Genomic DNA, 19,891 nt, shown 5'->3' on the forward strand with positions numbered 1-19,891 from the left:
AGTCTAAAAAAAAAAAAACCTAAATTTAAAATTAATAGATGGCTGATATAATAAATTATTTACAATTAATGAATAATTGTATTTACCGTAAAAAATTAGAAAGTTGATTGATATTGTGAGTTATTTGAAATTAATGGTGAGTTATTTATCAAATACATAAATTGTGTATATAATACAATTAATTATACAAGTTAGAGATATGTATGACAAAAGAAACTTTTCAAATTTAAAATTTATTAAATATTATCTTCAGTCAATTATGTTACAAGAAAATTAAATGAATTAGCAATTTTATTCATTAAAAATGATTTAGTTCATAAGTTGAATTATACAAATTTAATTAGCATTTTGTAATTAAAAATGTGATAATGGTGATGTTCAAGGGGTCTTTTGTAACAATTTGTTCACTTTTTATTCAACACCAGAGTTTTAGATTATTTTGATAATTTTTTTGTTGTAAACTTTATTGTATATTTAAGTAAATTTTAATAATTATATATAAAAATAACTTTTTTATAAATGCTGTCAAATTTTTTTTGTATACATAAGATTTTGATCATTAATTTTTGAGAAATACTATAGCACACACCTCTCAAAAAGTATACCATATGTACATTATAACTAAAAAAAAATGACACAATTTCATATTTTCTAAATCATAACTATAAAAATAAAAATAAAAAAACATAACTAAATATAATATAAGGCATAATTAAAGATATCATGAGTCATAACTAAAGAAAAATAATTTGTCATGACTAAATATAATACATCCTTTTAAAAGGTGTGTATATTAAAATTTTCATAATTTTTTTTTTAAATGTATCAAAATAATGATAACCCATCTTGTATAAAAATATTTGATAATTCATTTGATCCTAGCAATCAATGGCCTTGTTTGGCAAAAATTTTATTTTTTGCTATTGGAATTAAAATTTACAAGAAGACTTTATAAAAAGATAAAATAAATTAAAATAATTAATAAGATAAAATGTTATATCAAATTTATAATTATTTTATTTTTTTTCACAAATATCACATGTAATTAAAAAAAATTAATCATCTTTTCAAACACAAATATTTTAATTTATTAAAATAGTCAAAAATTAAAATAATCTATTGAAATAACTGCCCAATGCCACGTGTTAATATGGTGTAACGGTGACGCGGCAGGAATTTCCCTTACACTTGGCTCACTACTGTCTCAGGTATTCCATTTCCGACTCACAAAACGAAGCTCAACAATGGAGGACAATGGCGCCCTCTCACCTTCAATGCTCGTCCCTCTTCGAATGCTATCCTCCGCCCACCACGGCTGCGATTCCTCCCTCCACCGCCAACTGGCCATTGTGCCCCCTTTCACCACCACCACCACCACCACCGCCATCACCACGTCACAGTTTCACCTTCCAGAAGGTTGGGAAGTGGAGAAGGTTCGCCGCCCCAACGGCGGCCAAATCGACAAGGTTTCGCTCTCCATTTTCTCCATTTTTACTTTTTCACCAAGAACAATTTATGCGTGAATGCCGACTCTTTGTATATGAATTGCCAACTATATATATATATATATATTGGGTAAATTATACCTAGGTATAGTTTGCTTCGTCAATTTGATTATTGTAATTCAAATTACATCAATTTTAAATTTTTTTGTGTCAATTTATTAGTTCAATTGATGTAGACTGAACTCGAGGTGCTAAATAGTTCATTCATTCTCGGGAGGCATGTCCAATTTGAAATCGTCTATTCGCGTTGTCTTTGATTTATGTCTAATATCTTAGAAGTAGTTATCAATTTGACTAAAATTAACATAACGCGAAAATTTAAGGGTGAAATTGATGCAATTGGAATTACAAGAACTAAATTGATACAAGAGACAATACTCAGTATGTACATATAAATGCATTTACATGTCTCTATTTGTTATAATCTTTGTTTCTGCTATTGATTTTGGAACTTACAGTTTCGGTTGTGTTGGTTGTGTTGATTTGGATTTGTATGCATAAATTTGTTGACAAAATAATCACACTTTCACGGAGCAAGTAGGTGCAAGTGAAAGTTGTATGTCATGCCACAGTTGCATCGGGCATTTGTACCTTTGCAATTGTTTTGCCAACTTACAGCTGATTTGCAATTCCCCTAAAAATAATAACCGTACTGTATAAATATGACTTGGCTTTGTTTGGTGGCAGTTTAAAAGTCAGTTTATTGAGTAAATAAAATTATTTTGTTAAAAAAACTTTAGCCACTCTAAAGCCCACTTCAGTCACTCTAGTGTTAGCTTGAATTATAGTTATTTTCTTTTGAAGTTGATTTGTTCAAATGTATGATGTGAGCCTGCAACTATAGAACTGCTACTATCCCGTTGTGCAGTATTACTATGAGCCGGAGACTGGACAGAAGTTTCGATCACTAAAAGCTGTTGAGAGGTACCTAACAGGAGAGGAATACACACAGCCACGCAAGAGACTGAAATTGCGTAATCATGTTAGGGTGAGTTCAAGAGTTGCTTATCTTCCTGCTGACGTTTTAAGTTTGTTCCTTCTGTTAGCCTTGACCATGCCTAAGTGTGCTGCTTTTTTACTTTTACAGAGGTCTGGATCACGAAAAATGATCGTTTCGCGGGGAATGGTAAAGTTCAACCTTCGACTTTTGCCAAAGGACTTACCAGAAACAGGATCCCTATTAGCATCCTAGAGGAGATAAATAGAGCCTTTTATCAGTACATCTATTGCTCAGCCATCTGGAAAAGATTGTTGAAACACCTATACATTTTGGTCCAAATTTTGAAATATTGGGCACCCTAATTCTTGACTAAATATGATAATTTTACTTTTTCTGCTACAATTTGTTCATTCAAAGCAAATTTCAGAAATTATCCTCCATTGTATATAAATGATAGTATTGAAACTAGAATTTATTTATTTATTATTATTATTTTGAGGATATGTGCCAGATAGTTGCCAGCATGCATTATGAAACACCTGGAATTATTTAGATAATTTTAAGACACTTGAATTTAGGTGATACTCCCTTGCGAATGAGAAGAATAAACCGACACATGTTCTTTGTTTGGCTTTTAGCTGTAGAGGTAGAATATAACTGAAGTTTTGGATATATCCATATTAGAAAACCTTACAAATATCAGAGTTCCAACTTTCAACAAGAGCCCGAACATGAAGGGCTGGTCCTTAACATTGATGCTGATGCCACTGCAGTTATTGAGGCTGGAGGAGGATGAATCTAACCAACGGCAATTAGCAGTTGTGGCCCCCACCATTGCTGCAGCTACTTCGCCCTTCGTTCTCCCTGATGGTTGGATTGTGGAGGAGGTACCCCGTAAGTGCGGGGGTTACACCGACAAGGTACTGTCCTATCTCTACAATTTAGTTTTCTTTCCGAAGTAAGATTAAATAGAAGGCAGTGTCCTCGCCTGGCTACTTAAACTTTTGACTTGTGCTTTTAGAATTGTAAAATACCAAGTTTTTACACAGACATGGATTCTCTGCTCTGCTTGTTTTCTTGTTATTTTAAAAGCTACGGCTAAAAATTATTAAGGTTTACCAAGTAAAATGCATTAGGGTATAGATACATAAAAAAAATTAGTGGAATTTATGTTCCACTTGTCTGTGTGTGTGTATGTTCAAAACTTCAAATTCAATAACTTCACTTATTCATTTCTGAAGTGTTGAGCAATCTTTTATTCAATTGCAAACTGCTTGTCAGAAGCTACAAAAATTTCATCTTGTTATGCAGTATTATTATGAACCAGGGACTGGACGGCAATTCCGATCCCTGATTTCTGTTGAGAGATACCTAGCAGAAGTGGAAGATAATGCACCTTTGTCCCAGGTGTTTGAATTGTGCCAGGACAATGCACCTCTATCCCAGGTGCTTAAATTGTGCAGTCGTGTTAAGGTGAGTTAATAGCAAACTCAGTTTCGAATCAAAGATCAAAGTAGAGTCCATTGTGCTCTTGTTCTTGATGACCATATCTATTCCTGTTTTTGTCACAGAATTTTGGTTCACGGAAGAAAATTTCCAGAGATAAGGTGAAGATTTCAACATCAGATTCTGACAAGCCACCGGCTAAAATCAATTGGGTTCTTGCTGATCATGGAGGGTGTACATGGAATCCTTTCACAGGGGAATCAATGGTTCCAGAACCTGTAAAACAACAATGGGCCAATAGATTTACGCTATCCATCAATGATGGAAATTGTGCTGCACCAGATTTTGAATGGTGAAGGTATTTACTCTCTGGTTTATCCAAAACTCAGCGTGAATGATGTTCACTGTTCTCATTATCAACTAAACTTGCACCTCTGAATCATCTCATAGGTACAGTTCGGAGTAATGTTGCCATAGAATATACATCCTGATATGATCACGAACATAGTCTCTTTGTGGGAATCTCCAATGTGTTGATTAAAATCTTAAAAGCTCATTGGACGTCTTCGATGCAATCTTTTTTGCAGTGACAATGATTTGCGGCAGATAAACTCTCAGGGGAAATGCTAGATCAAGGAAACTCAGCTCAATTTTGTGGGAGGCTAGATCACGGCTGATGTAAATTGGGTTGTGTTTTTTGACTTTGTACAGTCTTTAGTCGTAGTTGTTAACTTTGGTTATCCCCTAACCACTCTATAAATTTTGTTGATCTGCCACCCTCACTGGCCTTGTAAAGAAAGACTATGTCAATTTTTGAGGTTCAGCTGAGATAGAGTTTCTAGTAAAATGTTAATTTAGTTTTGCTTTGGTTTGCTCTCTGGAATTAACTGTGTTCATGTTGTTTTCAGAATCAATTAAATAAAAAAATAAAAAAATTAGAAATGAGACACGGTGCTTGGTTTGTGCTAAACGCTCAACCAACAAGTCATGCTCTTTAAAAACCTTCAGAAATATTATTATTGCTGAAGATAGCCATGAACACAACAAAGTTTGCCAATGGAGGTCAAAAAAGAGTAACTGTATTCCAAATCATCATTTGCTCTCGGGCTTGGAAGGGTCAGTAGGGCTTTTCAGTACCAATTTGGTACCAGTTTAAAATCTGGTTGGCAAGACTTGAGCAAAAAAGACATCTTGTTTTCAAGAGTTAACCGATTCCATTTTTGCCAGACAACTGTGATTATTCTATCACCACTAATACCCAAATAACAAAGATATAAGACCTGAAAAGCACCTTCCAAAAAAAAAAACAAAAAAACAAAAAACAAAAAGATAAGAGAAAAGAGAAAAGTAGAAACTCAAAGCAGCGATGGAAGCTTACCTCCCATGCAATTCATGTGCTTCACAAACAAAGAACAGAGACTCAAATGTTCAATAAACAACTAAAAACCAGATTAGTCCAACTCTCTATAGAAATTATAGAAACTAAACCCTAGAACTCTATAAAGCAGTTCACTGTTTTATTGTAAATCTCTCCCTCTCACCTGGTACTCTCAGCCATTTTCCTTATGAGCTCGCAGGTTGCGCCTAGCCATGGACTGTCTTGTCCAAGTTTATTTACAACCTTAGAATCAAATCCAAATGTCTGATTCACCTTAATCTTCTTTCTGTGCAACGATGTCCTGTTTGAAGCTCTTCTAACTATGAATTGGACAGACAATATAACCACTCAAGGTGGCAGTCTTCCAGACAAGTAGAGAGACAACTTATCTCTCACAACCAAGGCAGTATTGTCAACAGATTCACAAATCTCTTGTTTGTAATTGGGGTCGTGGTGGTGAGACAAAGCCAACCCATCAAGCACCTCGTCTTCCATGTCGATGACAATATTGTGAAGAATGCAGCATACAAGGATAATCCTCGGCAACCTATTCTTGTCGGGTCTCCACATCACTCCTTGAATTATCCTCCACATCTCCTTCAACCTCGCCAATGCCCTCTGTGCCACCACACGCGTTGCAAAAAGTCGCTTATTGAAGTCAGCCTTGGATTCGGGAAGCTCTTTTCCTTGATAAGGCGTGACGAGCCATGGTAGTAATGGAAAACCCAAATCACCAACTATGTATTCCTTTAGTTCTGTTCCTTCCGAGAGCTTCATTTTGTTCCCATTTAACCTCTCTCTTTGCTCACACAGCTTGAAGAAAGTCGAGTTTTGAAGCACATCAAAATCATGCATTTTCCCAGGCCATCCACTCACTATATCCCGGAACCTCATATCGGGGTCCACGATTGCCTGCAAGATCATACTGTGGTTCTTCACACGATCGAGCCACACATTATTTGCCTTTTCGGACGAAGACAGCATCATGGTAATGTGCGTGATGTCAATCGCCCCGCAACAATTTGGAAGGCCTCGGATTTGCTCAAACTTGGATTTTATGTTTGTCATTTCTTGCTCTGTGGAAGGCCACTGAAGGTGGTGGAGCCCACTTTCTTCCATTGCTTCAACAAAACGCCAGGTCACTTGAGAGACTGTCGAGTGATTCGTCCCAAATGAATCGGCGATGGAAATTAGTGAATCACCAGAACTTAGCCTTCTTAAAGCTACAGCTACTTGATCATTTAAAGACATTCGCTTTCCATCGCTAAACATGAAGCTTCCTGTCTTGGCCATCATATGTTCCTTCACAAGCGAACATATATAGTCGAAAGTTTTTCTGGATATCTTGAACACAGACTCAAACTTATCCAAACCTTCTGATGGAGATAAAAGACCTGACGATAGAAGGAAAAAGAAGACGTCAAGCATTTGTAAATGCAAAACATTCACACACAAAACAATACCAAAAAAGCCGCAAATGTCCTCTTTTTCTTTTCTTTTCTTTCTTTTTATTTTTTTCTTTCTCAAGTAATCATCATTTTGAATCCCACAATTTTACCAACTTAGGAACTGAAATGTGAGCTCCAAAATATACAAACAGTATTAATTTGTATAAAGCAAATGTACAAACAAATAGGAGGTATCGCAGAAGCTTAGGTTAGCAGAACAAGGAAAATTTGGCAAAGCTGACTGTGAATGAAGGGATGAACATAAAAGGTTGATAACACTTCATGTTGAAAATTAATAATCCCAACAGATATATGTGAAGTACAGATTGTAGAGCATGCTCACATGATACAATTATCAAGCCGTATCAACACAAAAACTTGGGTCTTCTTAAATCAATTAGAAAGCAAGATTTTATCAAATATGACAGTTAATCACTAGTTTATACTAACCAAAACAGATTCAATGTCATACGTTTGACCTTACATTCATGCTTAACAGAATGTGTTCATTGTTTCTACAACATACATACTACAAGTCTTTGCCAAGCAAACCAAACAAGGAAACAACCATCTTATCACCCTTATTCTGAAATATTTTTCTTTCCCGGAAAACATCTAGGTGAAATCTTCTCTATTTCAAGGCAACACCCCTTACTATTAAGAAACATTTTTTTTGAAATTTTTCTATAAATACAAGCAGTTTTTAATCAATTGCTTACTTTCTTTTACCAAGTGCTCTCGAGTCCTCAAGCCCAAGGAATTTCAGCTTCCATTTTGGGAGACTGTTAGTTCCTCCCAATTATAATAAATATATCTGAAGAGAAAAGGATTGAAAAATACAAATAAATGGCAGTTCATAGATAACCCTTGGTATAACTGAAAGCATGGAGCCTTATGTATTTCCATCCATCTTCTGGAAGTAGTTTCTCATTCAACGGAGAAGCTAAATTCAACGAGGCAACAGATTGGCCAATTATGTCAGTAATAGAATCAGCTAGTCATGGAGAACGACGGGCCAACCAGTGAATAATAATGCTTTTTTTTTTTTCCCTACCGATAATTTACATACTTGTTGACAAAATAAACAGAAGAAGAAGAAGAAGAAGAAGAAGAAGAAGAACAACAACAACAACAACAACAACAAACAAATAAATAAATAAATAAGGGATACAACAAATATGACATTCAAAGAAGGCAAAAAGGAACATAATAGGTTTTTCCACGACCAATCATACCCTAAAAACCCAGGAACTTGCAATTTAGCACAATAGAGGAGGTGGATGAGCTGCTTAAATTGAAAATGAATCACTAGATAGATGCATGATTTTCATGGAAGACTGACTGATACAGTGCAGTATTTCTAAGATTTTATTGAAATCAGGTAGCAACTTGTTTACTCCACTTCGTACTGGTGATGGGTTAAAACAGAAGAAAATAATAGAAAATTAACCCTTTTGAAAAAGATAAAATGTTTTTACCAACACAATTTGTATTTATGCAAAAATTATGCCCCAAAAATATGTTTTTTATTTTATCACTGTCAGAATTGCTTCTAATCTATTTCACTGGAACCTATACTGCAAGTTTTGAGGTGAGACCGTCAAATCTAACATACAACCCATAATATGCCTAAATAAGCCATGTTATGCATCCGAGATGTTGATTTCATGTCTAACCTTTTCCTATTTCAAAATTTTTTCATGGACATATAGGTTGCCAGCAATTCAATAAAAGCTCTCCTCAAAAGATTTATGTAAAAAACATAACAAGAAAAAAAAGAAAGAAGAACAAAAACTCTTGAGCACACAATGGTTGAAATGTATTTCTGTACCAAGAAAGAGAGGATTTCTGTTCACCAAAATCCTTAAAAAGACCGTTCATGTACAAGTAATAACTTCAAACACAAATGATTTCAGGAGGAAAATAAAGTTAATGTTTCAAGAAAAAAATCTAGAAAATACTTAAGCAATATCCTGTCGCCTGCCAAATGCTTCAGGTGATGTCTCTAAGTTTCAAGAAATTACACTATCATATAAGAGTAGTTGTTTTTTTCTTTCTCTTTCTTTCTCCCCCCCCCCCCCCCCCCCCCCCCCCCTCTTTTTTAACAAGGCCAAAGAAAGGAAAAGGATTAAAAGGTATCAGGGTTGTTATGACACATAAACATAATGAGCTGGTAAATCCTCACAATAGTTCTTAATAACTACCTCCCCCCCACCTTTTAACAAGACCAAAGAAAGGAAAAGGATTAAAAGGTATTAGGGTTGTTATGACACATAAACATAATGAGCTGGTAAATCCTCACAATAGTTCTTAATAACTACCTAGAAGCTAGAAATGATCAAGACAAAACAGAGCAGTAACCATCCGCAATAATGAAAACATTAGTGCACGCACACACACACAAAAGCAAGAGAGATCATAATAAGAACAATAACAGCAACAACAACAATAATAATAAATAATAATGATTGTAAATAAATAAAGAAATTTGGTTGCAAAAGAGGACCTCCAGTTAGACACTAATACTAGAACAGATAACCAAATGAGATCTATGTTACAACTCATTCAAGATACTCCTACAAGCATTGAGTCTCAAAAAATTTCTTCCACATAAAAGCCACATCTTGCTTCTGTATTTTGAGGTTGCTCCTTGAAGACCTTGTCCCGGTATTGGGCTACGAATATCATGTTATTAGTGTCATCACATAACGTAGAACTACAAACCAATAAGCCCCGATGTGTTTTTCATCAATGCAACCATAAGTCCATCAGAAACCAGGGCATGTCTGATCAGCTATAATTTAGGAAAACATAAGTGGAAATAGGTCCGGTCAATGGCATTAAACGAACTTTGGGAGCTAGCTCATATGTGTTCTAGAAGCTAGACTCTAGAGTAACTCGACAGTATGACCAACAAAAACCAAATTCTGATCAAGTTAACAGGCTTTGGAACCACCACTCCACAATATAAGCCGGTTACTGATTAAATTTAGAAGGAAACTGAATATATTCTAAACATATGTTATTGACACATGTAATTTAGTCAATATCTTGAAAATATTTTGGATTTGTTCTTTTAGACCAAGAAGTCATCTAACTCGGTTGGTAGTTTGTCCACTGAACTGCCTTCTGCAGTTCATTGAACAGTTCAGTCTTTTAAAACACCACTTCTTCAAGTCACACCGCTAGTTTTCCATCATATGCCCTGAAAATTTCCCCAATCTTGACTTCCAATTGTCTGCCTTACGCAATCAATGAAATATTCTTAGTTTCAGATTCTTTGTCCTCGAGCAAGACTTTCAGTTGTGGAATACAAGAGACAATTTTTTCCACTTTCCATGTATCAAAGCTGCACCACCTGAGCATACACCTTCAACTACAATAATAAGATTTACCTTATACCACATGCTTCTAAACCCATATATATATATATATATATTCTGGTGCACATTGATGCATCTGATAAGTGAACTTCGGACAGATTAATTTTTACTGCATTTCTTACCATTTAAATTAGAAATAACCATACAAGCAATGTGCTTCGTAGACTCCAACTAATTGACCTTCTCATATTGAAACCACCCATATGTTTGGGGATTGCTTTGGAATACTAATTCATGTTTTTGAATGAAGCTATACCATGTGTTGAAACATGCATTCCAAAGTGTAAATTGTGAGGGTATTAGCATTTTCTGGTAACACAGCTATCACCTAGTCATCAACTCTACATCAATCCAGCTTTGTTTAAAGTTTGGGAAGTTCTGTCATCATGCATAGTTTAATGTAAATTCTAGAAAGCTTGGCCCTCATTTTGCAGTTCTGCACACATATTATAATTACATAGTCACCTAATAAAACAAAGGTATAATTAGTAGCTAACATGTTACATGCCTTCTATACTTGCATTGACTTTCACCTGAAGTCAGCAACCTCCTGATATTTCTGCACACATATTATAATCAATAATCACCTAAGAAAAAGAATGTACAATTAGTGCTAACATGCCAACTATCCTTTTAATGATAGTCGTCTAAAGTTAGCAATCTACTGATATGAAGACATGAATATATCTTTTAAAGTTGGCAGGAAAAAAGTTGTGCTCCTCCCTGTACTCACCCAAGCATATAGGCTAACAACACCGAATTTCTCCAGTCTAGATGTGGACTTCTAGGTTTGTATGAGTCACATGATCATTTTTCAGTTCTTAGATTTACAAAGAAACTTGGTACACTTTTTTTCAGTTCTGATCTATGAATAAAAGCCAAATTTACATTTGTCAACCTTGAAGGTTTCATTATCCAAAAAGAAAAACCTTGAAGGTTTAAAGAAATGCATCTCAATGTTTTGACATACCTCAAAAAGTTCAATATGAAGGTACAACAAAGTCACATCAAGTCCAGAACAAATTAACTTCAACTGAAGCTCCCATCTCCCCCCCCCCCCCCCCCCCAAAAAAAAAAAAAAAAAAAAAGAATAAATAAATAAATAAAGAATCTCCTAGGCAGGGTTTTCATCAAATGGAACAGACAAGAGCAGGAGTTCCTCAGCATGGAAGTTCAAGGAAAGCACAAGATAAGCATGCTCATTTGAATATAAATGGCCTAAGTCACTTTTAACGTAGCATTTTAATGTAGAAATCTATCATAAGAGACACTACGAAAAATAGGGATCTTCATCAGATCAATTTACGTTTCCTTCAAACAACAAAATTTAATATCTATGCCTCTTAATTTGTAAAGTCTTAGATAACAAGGATAAAGGTTCCTGTGTGCTATAAATACCAATTTCCACCATATTCTCTCTATACCAAACCAAACCAAACCAAACGAAGCCTTAAGTCCCATCAAATGGGGTCGGCTACATGAATCCTTCTTCTCCACGCGGCCCTATCAAAGGCCATTTCATTAGTCAAATTAAGTAGATTCATATCACTATTTATAACGCTAGTCAACGTTAATCTAGGCCTACCCCGTCCCCTAACACTTCTATTTACCGTTACAGCATCGCATCTCTTCACTACTGCCTCTGTTGGTCTCCGTTGAATATGACCAAACCATCTCAAACGATTCTCTCTCAACTTATCTTCTATCGGTGCTACTCCTACCCATTCCCAAATACACTCATTCCTAATCCTGTCCTGTCTAGTCTTACCACACATCCACCTTAGCATCCTCATCTCAGCCACACTCATCTTATCTACATGTTGTTTCTTAGTTGCCCAACACTCCGTCCCATACAACATAGCTGGTCTAATAGCCGTTCTATAAAACTTACCTTTTAGTCTAGTGGGTATTCGTTTATCGCACAATACCCCAGACGCACTTCTCCACTTACACCATCCCGCCTTAATCCTATGGGCCACATCTGCATCAATCTCTCCCGCTGTTGTGATAATCGACCCTAAATAACGAAAATGTTCACTCTTAGGCAGTTCTTGGTTCTCAATCTTCACTTCTCCTCTGCTTTCATTGTTACTGTTACTAAATTTACACTCCATGTACTCTGTCTTAGTTCTGCTTATTCGAAACCCTTTAGATTCAAGAGCTTTTCTCCAGATCTCCAACTTTGTAACAAAATTTTATTAGATGATCTAAGTGACATTAAACCATGGCTGTTGCTAAGCTAAAAAAACATGTAAAATACTAATATATGGGAAACATTTCTTATCATTCTTGTAGACCCTAAATGTTCCAGCACCAACCAGCAACCAAGTAAACCAACCCACTCATCCGCACTAAAAGGTAGTTCGCATTACTGCATTTTAGATAAGCTTCCTTCTATAGACTGGATGGTCCATTTTGAGACTACCCATACATTAATCTACTATTACACTAATATGCAATAAACAACTATATGCTATCTTCATTATATGTAATTCATAAAGTATTTAGAAGAGCTGGTCTCCTACTTGCCAGCTCAACATTGATTATCAAATAGCAGTTTGGAAGTCAAGTTCCCTTGTTCACAACATACAATATGAAGTGGAAGAACTTCCCTTCAAGCCTCAAAATATTCTAAGATCAAGGACAAGATTATTTTTAAAGTTCCTGATAGTTTTACTTTATCCATGACTTCATTACTGAATTGCTAACTGACTCTGAATTTTCACACAAAATTGGGCTGGGAGTTTTCACATAAAAGTAAAACTTAACTATTGTCATCACAAAGTTCCAATCTGTTAAGACATTTGATATTCACATTTTGACATATCTACTCAATTAACACCAAAACCTGTTCCAAAACCTCAAACATATCTTGATTTCTAAACCACTAACATTAGCAAAATTGAAATGCAACAAAAGATCAACAAGCAAAGAGTTTAAACTGACCACGATAAGCCTATTAACTCAGTAGATGTGCCCCATTTTATAAGAAAACAGATCAAGTACTATCTACAAACTTGTAAGCAACAGGGCCCAAAATATCATCACATGAACAATTTGTGACCTATACAGAATAGAATTAGGTAACAGAAAATTCGTCTTCATAGAATAAGCCATTGTTTTTACAACTAGTACTAGAAATTTAGCAATAATTACCCACACAATACATTTACAACTTAAAAATTCAACATTGATGATAAAAAAAAAAATTAATAATATTTTAAAGGACTAAACTCGTTAACTTTCTAATAGCACATAGTGAAAGCAACCCCAGTCTTGGCTTACGTTGAGATGGGATTGGATCGTTAGGGTTGAATTTAGGTTTGCATCTTGCCAAAAGAGGAAATACAAGCAAAATTTATGCACATTTGCAATATCTCTTTGGAGGATGGGGACACATTAGTGGTGCAAGAGAAAGGAATTCGAAATGTTATTCCAGAGGGCCCAATGAGGTAAACTTATTTGTTCAATGGTAAAGTTAGATTGATTATAGAAACAAATCATTCAATCTCTTATATCTCAGCTGCCCTATTAATTTCAAGATCAATTCAACATTATCAGTGCGAAGACATCCCGTTGAATTTCCTATTGAACAACCATGAAAATGAATGCTCTTCATGATTCCACTTAAGTTAGGTAGACTAGATTCTGAACATTGTCAAGGACCGACCTAGACACCGCTCCTATCTTCAATTTCCGTTAACACGGCCAATAAACAGATAATCTCGAATCTTTTCTATCCCTTGTCAGACAAATTCATAAAAAAACAAAAATATTAGGTAAGAAAACATTACTCGAAGCGGTGGAAAAAGACAGATTAGGGATTCTTCTTTGCTTTACCAAAATGCATTTGCAATACATTGAGATGTAGCTTCAATGAAAGGTAAAGCAGCAAGCTAATGAAATTATCAAATATTGAATTCAACAAATCAATTGAAATTCCATCAAATACTGATAATTCCAACATATCCACATTCAAATGCAATTGAGTGATGTCTAAGAGCAATCTATGTCAATATACATATAAAAATTATGCCAACACACAAACCAACATAGCAGAGACAATACAGAAATAAAAAATATATATAATATATATGTATATACCAGCAATCCTCTTGGAGAAGACATCCCACCAATCCACAGACCCATCTTCAGAGGACCCAGAAGCTGAAGGGTTTGTTTGAACCTTCTTCTCTACCTTCCTCTTTTTTTTGTACCCTCTACCAGGAGCCATCAGCGCAGAAAGACCCAATTGAATCAAAAACCCAGAAACCCTTTACCTTCAAACATCAAGAATCAAAGAAAAATCATTAGAATTCAAAGTAAAACCAATACCCATTTTTCAGAACAAGATTAAAACACCACGGGGCACAAAGAGATCATGAAATAGTTGTGAAAAGAAAAACATGCAAAGGTGTAAAGAAAGTTACAGTGTGTCAATGGTATGTGTGTGGTGTTTGGAGCATGCTATAGTGAGCACTTCGAATAGGAAGAGAGAAATAGAGAGTTTTGTTTTGTTTGTGTGAGAAGTGATGAGAAATATATGAAACTGTTGTGTGGGTTGGTGTTTTTGTTTAAGACAATGTGGCAAGAAAAGTAAGAAACATGGACATTGATGTCTATCTCTCTCTCTCTCTCTCTCTCTACATGTTTTTGGTTTTCAGTGTGAGAAAGAGAGAGTAGTTAGCTTGAGATGCTTCGTTAATTTTTGGTTTTTTTATTTTTTATTTTTTTTGTTTCTCTTGTTTTCCATACATAAATAGATTTCACAGAAACAAAAGAGAAAAAGGCAATTCCTTTCACACATATCAGTATATTGATTGGATTTAACAAAGGGTCCTTTTTATTTTATTTTCATTTAATTTTTTCTTGCTCAACAAATTAAGGGTCTGAGTTGTAAATGAAATGGACATTTAAAAAATATAGATATTATATTTAACGGGTATTAAACAATCAAGTTACTCAAGCTTGATTCATATTTGTCTCATTTGAAATTAACTTGTTAAATAAATTGAGTCAAGCTTAAATATAAATTTAAACTCATTAAATTTTGAAGTTAAATTTAAACAAATTACTAGTCGGTTCAATAAGTTTATATGCACTATAAAATACCAAGCCACTCAAGCTCGACTCGTATTCAGCTCTTTAAAAACTCATTTGAAATCAGTTTATTAGGTAAACAAGTAAAGTTTAAATATAATTTTAATCTCGTTAAATTGTCAAATCAAGTTTAAACAACCTATTACTCGGTTCAACTCGGTTCGTTTTTAGCCCTAATTGTATTATCTTTCTTTAAGATTTGAAAAAAATACCGTAAATTCTAAGAGTTTGACATAATTATATTAAGCTATTTAAAAATTTTAATTCCCATAACACTTAATAAAAAAATAATGTCATTTATTTTACACTAAAATATATTGCAACCATCCCAAAATATTAGTTTCTTTTGGAAAATCTAACTTTTTTTGATAGTACAAAGGAAATTCTATTGCACATTATAAATTCTCTCAGTACACACAATTACTTAGTTTACACCTTTCATTTTTTACTCAAAACACACCACAATCTTTCATTTTTATCCTAAGACACAAAAAGAATAAATCTCAATGCACACTACCATACACATCACACCATGTACACAATTCACCCTCATCTTCCCGATAACTATACATTGGTGGTGATGACACATCAATGAAACGATCGCCAACATTGAAGATCTTGGATTCTGACTTTTGAATATCTATGATTCTTAGCTTTGAACCTCACCTGGTTTAGTTTTTTCTATCTGTTTTTTATTTGCTTAGCAATTCACCTTCCATAACTATTTCTATTTCGAATTTGACTTGACACTGATTGTCTAAACATATTATTATTATACAACAAAATAAAATTGAACAAATTAAATATGCCCAAAATGTTTTTGTTGAACAAAATTAATAAGTTCATACTTTTTATACTGGACAACTCAACTTGTTCAGACTTATCACGTGCAGTTTTTTATGTATGAACATTTAATGTTTCGTCAATCTTAATAATTTGAATGAAATAGTTTTGTTCGTATTTAAATATTTGAACATTGTGTAAATGTTCAACTCTGCTTAATTTGAATGTGTGACGAACAAAACCATCATTCTAGTGGTTTTACGAATAAGAAAAACAAAAAATAAAATTGCCTTTGTAAGTACTAAATTACAATTTTCATTGAAGCTTTATTCCAAAATAAGAATTTGAGTACCATCCAGAATGTGCAAATCTTTAAAATCGATTGGTTCCAAAGCTTTTAAACTCTAAATCTTCAAAGATAATGTGTGTGTTTGGTTTGAGTTTTTTGGATTAAGTTTTTTGAAAATTGAGTTTTTTTATTTTTCGTGTTCTTTTTGTTTTTTTGAAATTTTTAAAAATTTTAAGCATTTTTTTTTTACTTTTTTAGATGTACTTTACTTAGATGTATTTAAAAAGTAAAAAAATTGTAAAAAAATATTTTTAAAAAAATTAATGAATACATAAAAATACGAAAAATATATTGAATTCTCATTTCTTTTTGTTTGTATTTTTGGTATTTAGTAAATTTTTATAAGACTTTTTTCACAAAAATTATACTTTATATGTATATTTATGTTAGGTGTTTTAAAAATTAAAAAAATTGCTTAAAATATTAAAAAAATTCAATAAAAAAAACATGAAAAATAAGAAAATAGAATTTTTTAAAAAATATTTTTGGAAAACCAAAAACAAGCAAAGTGATAATATTTTGAATTGGGAATAAAAGCATAATGGAGAAAAGAGTGAAATAAACTAATTGATAAGTGATGATATCATGAGTGTAGTGTGTTAGATTATAATGAAGAATATGATGATAAAGAAATATACACTGTTTATATGTCTGTATGTGATGGTGTGATGCATGATTCTTTGGATTGATAGAATACACACCATTATTGTCCTTAATAACCATTGTATTTGAGGATATTATTGTAATATAAATTTAATATTTCAATGGTATGTACTGAGACAATTTATAATGTGTAAATAGAATTACCCTTATTACATTTCAAGAATTATAATTTTTTCAAAATTACCCTTTAACTTTTTTTTGGAAACATCAATTGTCATAGTTAATGAATTTAGAAGAAAGACCAACAAGAAATTCATGTTATTTTAGTCTTTATTTTTTGAAAAACAACTAATATTTTGGAATAATAAAAAATAAAATAAGATATTAATATTTTGAGACGGAAGGAATATATTTTTAACTTGTAATGTGTCTCTCTTCACTTTATGGTCTCTTTAACATTACCAAAATGAAGGTTTGTATAATTATAATAAAATTATAGAACTTATTGTATTTTTTCGTTAAATCTCAAAAAAGAATAATATAATTTATCCCAAAAAAAATATTAGAAAACAAAATGACAATTATAATCCCATGAAATCTTTCTAAATGTTCTTTTGCATACAAATGTTAATAGAGTAATTAATCTATTAAAAATTTGAAGAGTGAAAACGTAATTACATTGCAATAATTGGTATTAATTTGTTGTAGATTGCAAAACCACAGTTATTGACTAATAAAGAAAATTTCAAGATCATTTTTTGATATTAGGGGACAAGTTCAGACATATTGGTAATAGATTAGCTTCTCTCCGTTTTACCAAGTCCATACTAAAGTAAAAATTCAATATAACAATTATACCATGAAATTATTAATATATAGTATTATTAAATAATAAAATAATACATGGGTGAGTGAAACCCGATATAGTGGTATTTTGGGAAGTTGATAAAAAGCTAATTTTTTAGTTTTTTTTGTGATTTTTTGACTTTTTTGCGTTAAAAAGTTAGAGAAGTAATGTGATCCGATTATTTTTATGTATCGGTAATCGTTATTAAATGGTTCTTAGTGACGTTGTGATTCATCCCGGGTTCAAATTTTTTAAAAAAAATTCAAATCACTGACCTCCTATTGAGATGAAGATATTATAGCCAAATGAGCTAGCCTCATTGGTTCCATGGGTTCAATTCTAGCGATCTGAATTCGACAAAGTTATTACTTTGATAATTTTGACAACATGATTTTTTCATTTTGTACTTTTTAAAACAAATAATATATTTTCAGGATCATATTTATCAGCAATTTTTTAAGACAAATATGATTAAAAAAAATTATGTAGATATAATTATCAAATCAATATAATTATATATATAATAAATCTACATACAAAGATGTACAAAACGAACACTAAGATTACCAAAATAAGGATCCAAGGGGTTTTGACTTAGTAATAAGATAAGATTTAAGGTTTCAAATTTGAGTCATACAAAAAGGTCACTGCAAATTTATCAAAATGCACATAAATTAATTCTAACATCCAGTTGTGAAAAGATTACCAAAATCCATTGACTCGACCTGTGTGTGATGAGAATGTCATCTCCTAGAGTAAGAAGAGCAAAACTAATTTGTTTACCCTTGTACATAGGCATACAAATGAGCAGAGCTGTTCGTGAATAGGCTCGAGCTTGGCTCGGTAAAAACTCATTCAAACTCAGTTCGTTAATTTTTTTTTGCGTTCGAGCTCGAGCTCGTTAAATTTTTAATAAATAAGCCCAAACTCCTGAACAAGCTCGAGCTCAAGTCGAACCTAGGCCAACTCGGTTCGAGCTCGGTTCGTTAAATTTTTATTCAGGTTGAGCTCGAGCTCGAACTCGTTAAAATCTTAATAAATAAATTCAAACATATTAAAATTCGACTCAGTTTGACTCGTTTACGGCCCTACTTGTACATGCCAATTTTTTTTTTTACTTTTTGACTTAGTGTAGACGGTAGGAATTTTGATGCAAGTGAAAATGTGATTTTCAGATCTCCCTGATTTCACCTTTCGAAACAAACGGAATTATATATATATATATATTAAAAAAATGATTATTGATTACTTATCTAATTTGAAATCGTGTTCCTAAATAAAACAAAGAATGTGGGTCCTAACTTCCGACTCTCCCATATTAATCTATGGAATATAAATCATTTTCTATTCTAAAAAAAGAAAAGAAAAAAAATATATATATAAATCATTTAAGATATATGGGCATACATTATTTAAAATTGGACAAATTACAAAAAAAAAAAAAAATCTCAAAATTTTGTCAACTTAAATTCTAAACTTTTATTTGTTTGCAATGTAAATCATTTGTCTATTTCCGTTAAGTAAAATTGATAGAAAAAATGGTATTTTAATCATTAAACTCAATGAAAATGAGTATTTTAAATATTTATATTTATATGTATCTATATTGAGTTTGATGATAAAAATACTATTTTTTTGCTCGGTTTTAGTTAACAAAAATAGACAAATGATTTAAATTGAAAACAAATCAAAAGATTAGGGTATAAATTGACAAAATTAAAAATTTATAATTTATTTTGTTATAAGTGTCAAACGTTGGAATTTTTTTTATAATTATCCTTTTAAAATTTTTATCATTTGCTTATAAAAAATTCCTAATTGAACCAAACAATTAAAAACATTAACACAATAATTTCATTGCTAGTAATAACATCCTTATTTTTCTCCATTAGTTCATGTCATTCAAGCATAACTTTTATAGTTAGCATAGATATCATAATAAAGATTTTTATGAATGGTTTTAGTAGTTTTTTTATTGATTTTTTCTTTCTTTTTTTATAAAATATTAAAAAATTAAAAAGTCTTGCATTTTTAGATTCTTCTAAATAGACTAGAAAAGTAAAAATATATATATTAAAAATTTTACTAAAGACAAAAAAAGCAAAAAGA

General features: G+C 32.5%; 2 protein-coding genes across 4 annotated transcripts; one reads left to right on the forward strand and one right to left on the reverse strand.

The window, feature by feature from the left end:
* Window positions 1-1,070: 1,070 nt before the first annotated feature.
* LOC114294362 (methyl-CpG-binding domain-containing protein 7) lies at window positions 1,071-4,774 on the forward strand. 3 transcript variants are annotated; one of them, XM_028238486.2, is made up of 7 exons: window positions 1,071-1,466; window positions 2,374-2,493; window positions 2,593-2,631; window positions 3,219-3,365; window positions 3,757-3,918; window positions 4,017-4,249; window positions 4,342-4,774. In XM_028238486.2, the coding sequence occupies exons 1-6, from the start codon at window positions 1,245-1,247 to the stop codon at window positions 4,245-4,247; spliced, it is 921 nt and encodes a 306-aa protein (XP_028094287.2). In that variant the 5' UTR covers window positions 1,071-1,244; the 3' UTR covers window positions 4,248-4,249; window positions 4,342-4,774. The 3 variants fall into 3 exon arrangements, with proteins under 3 accessions (XP_028094287.2, XP_028094289.2, XP_028094288.2); XM_028238488.2 differs by having other exon boundaries at window positions 4,348-4,774; XM_028238487.2 differs by having other exon boundaries at window positions 4,479-4,774.
* Window positions 4,775-5,239: 465 nt separating this feature from the next.
* Window positions 5,240-14,832, reverse strand: LOC114294361 (protein ALP1-like). The gene is made up of 3 exons (XM_028238485.2): window positions 14,531-14,832; window positions 14,205-14,380; window positions 5,240-6,663 (listed from the first exon to the last, which is right to left on the reverse strand). Exons 2-3 carry the CDS (start codon window positions 14,332-14,334, stop codon window positions 5,618-5,620), a joined length of 1,176 nt encoding a protein of 391 aa, XP_028094286.2. The 5' UTR covers window positions 14,335-14,380; window positions 14,531-14,832; the 3' UTR covers window positions 5,240-5,617.
* Window positions 14,833-19,891: the final 5,059 nt, after the last annotated feature.

Source organism: Camellia sinensis, chromosome 14, assembly GCF_055761805.1.
Source record: "Camellia sinensis isolate YWXY chromosome 14, ASM5576180v1, whole genome shotgun sequence".
Lineage (NCBI taxonomy): Eukaryota > Viridiplantae > Streptophyta > Magnoliopsida > Ericales > Theaceae > Camellia > Camellia sinensis.

Coding starts and splice junctions, on each gene's coding strand:
- LOC114294362 (XM_028238486.2), top strand. CDS start 1,245: ATGGAGGACAATGGCGCCCTCTCACCTTCAATGCTCGTCCCTCTTCGA. Junction 3,366..3,756: donor GCGGGGGTTACACCGACAAG/GTACTGTCCTAT, acceptor CTTGTTATGCAG/TATTATTATGAACCAGGGAC. Junction 3,919..4,016: donor AATTGTGCAGTCGTGTTAAG/GTGAGTTAATAG, acceptor TTTTTGTCACAG/AATTTTGGTTCACGGAAGAA.
- LOC114294361 (XM_028238485.2), bottom strand. CDS start 14,334: ATGGCTCCTGGTAGAGGGTACAAAAAAAAGAGGAAGGTAGAGAAGAAG. Junction 6,664..14,204: donor CTTCTCCAAGAGGATTGCTG/GTATATACATAT, acceptor TTCTATCGTCAG/GTCTTTTATCTCCATCAGAA.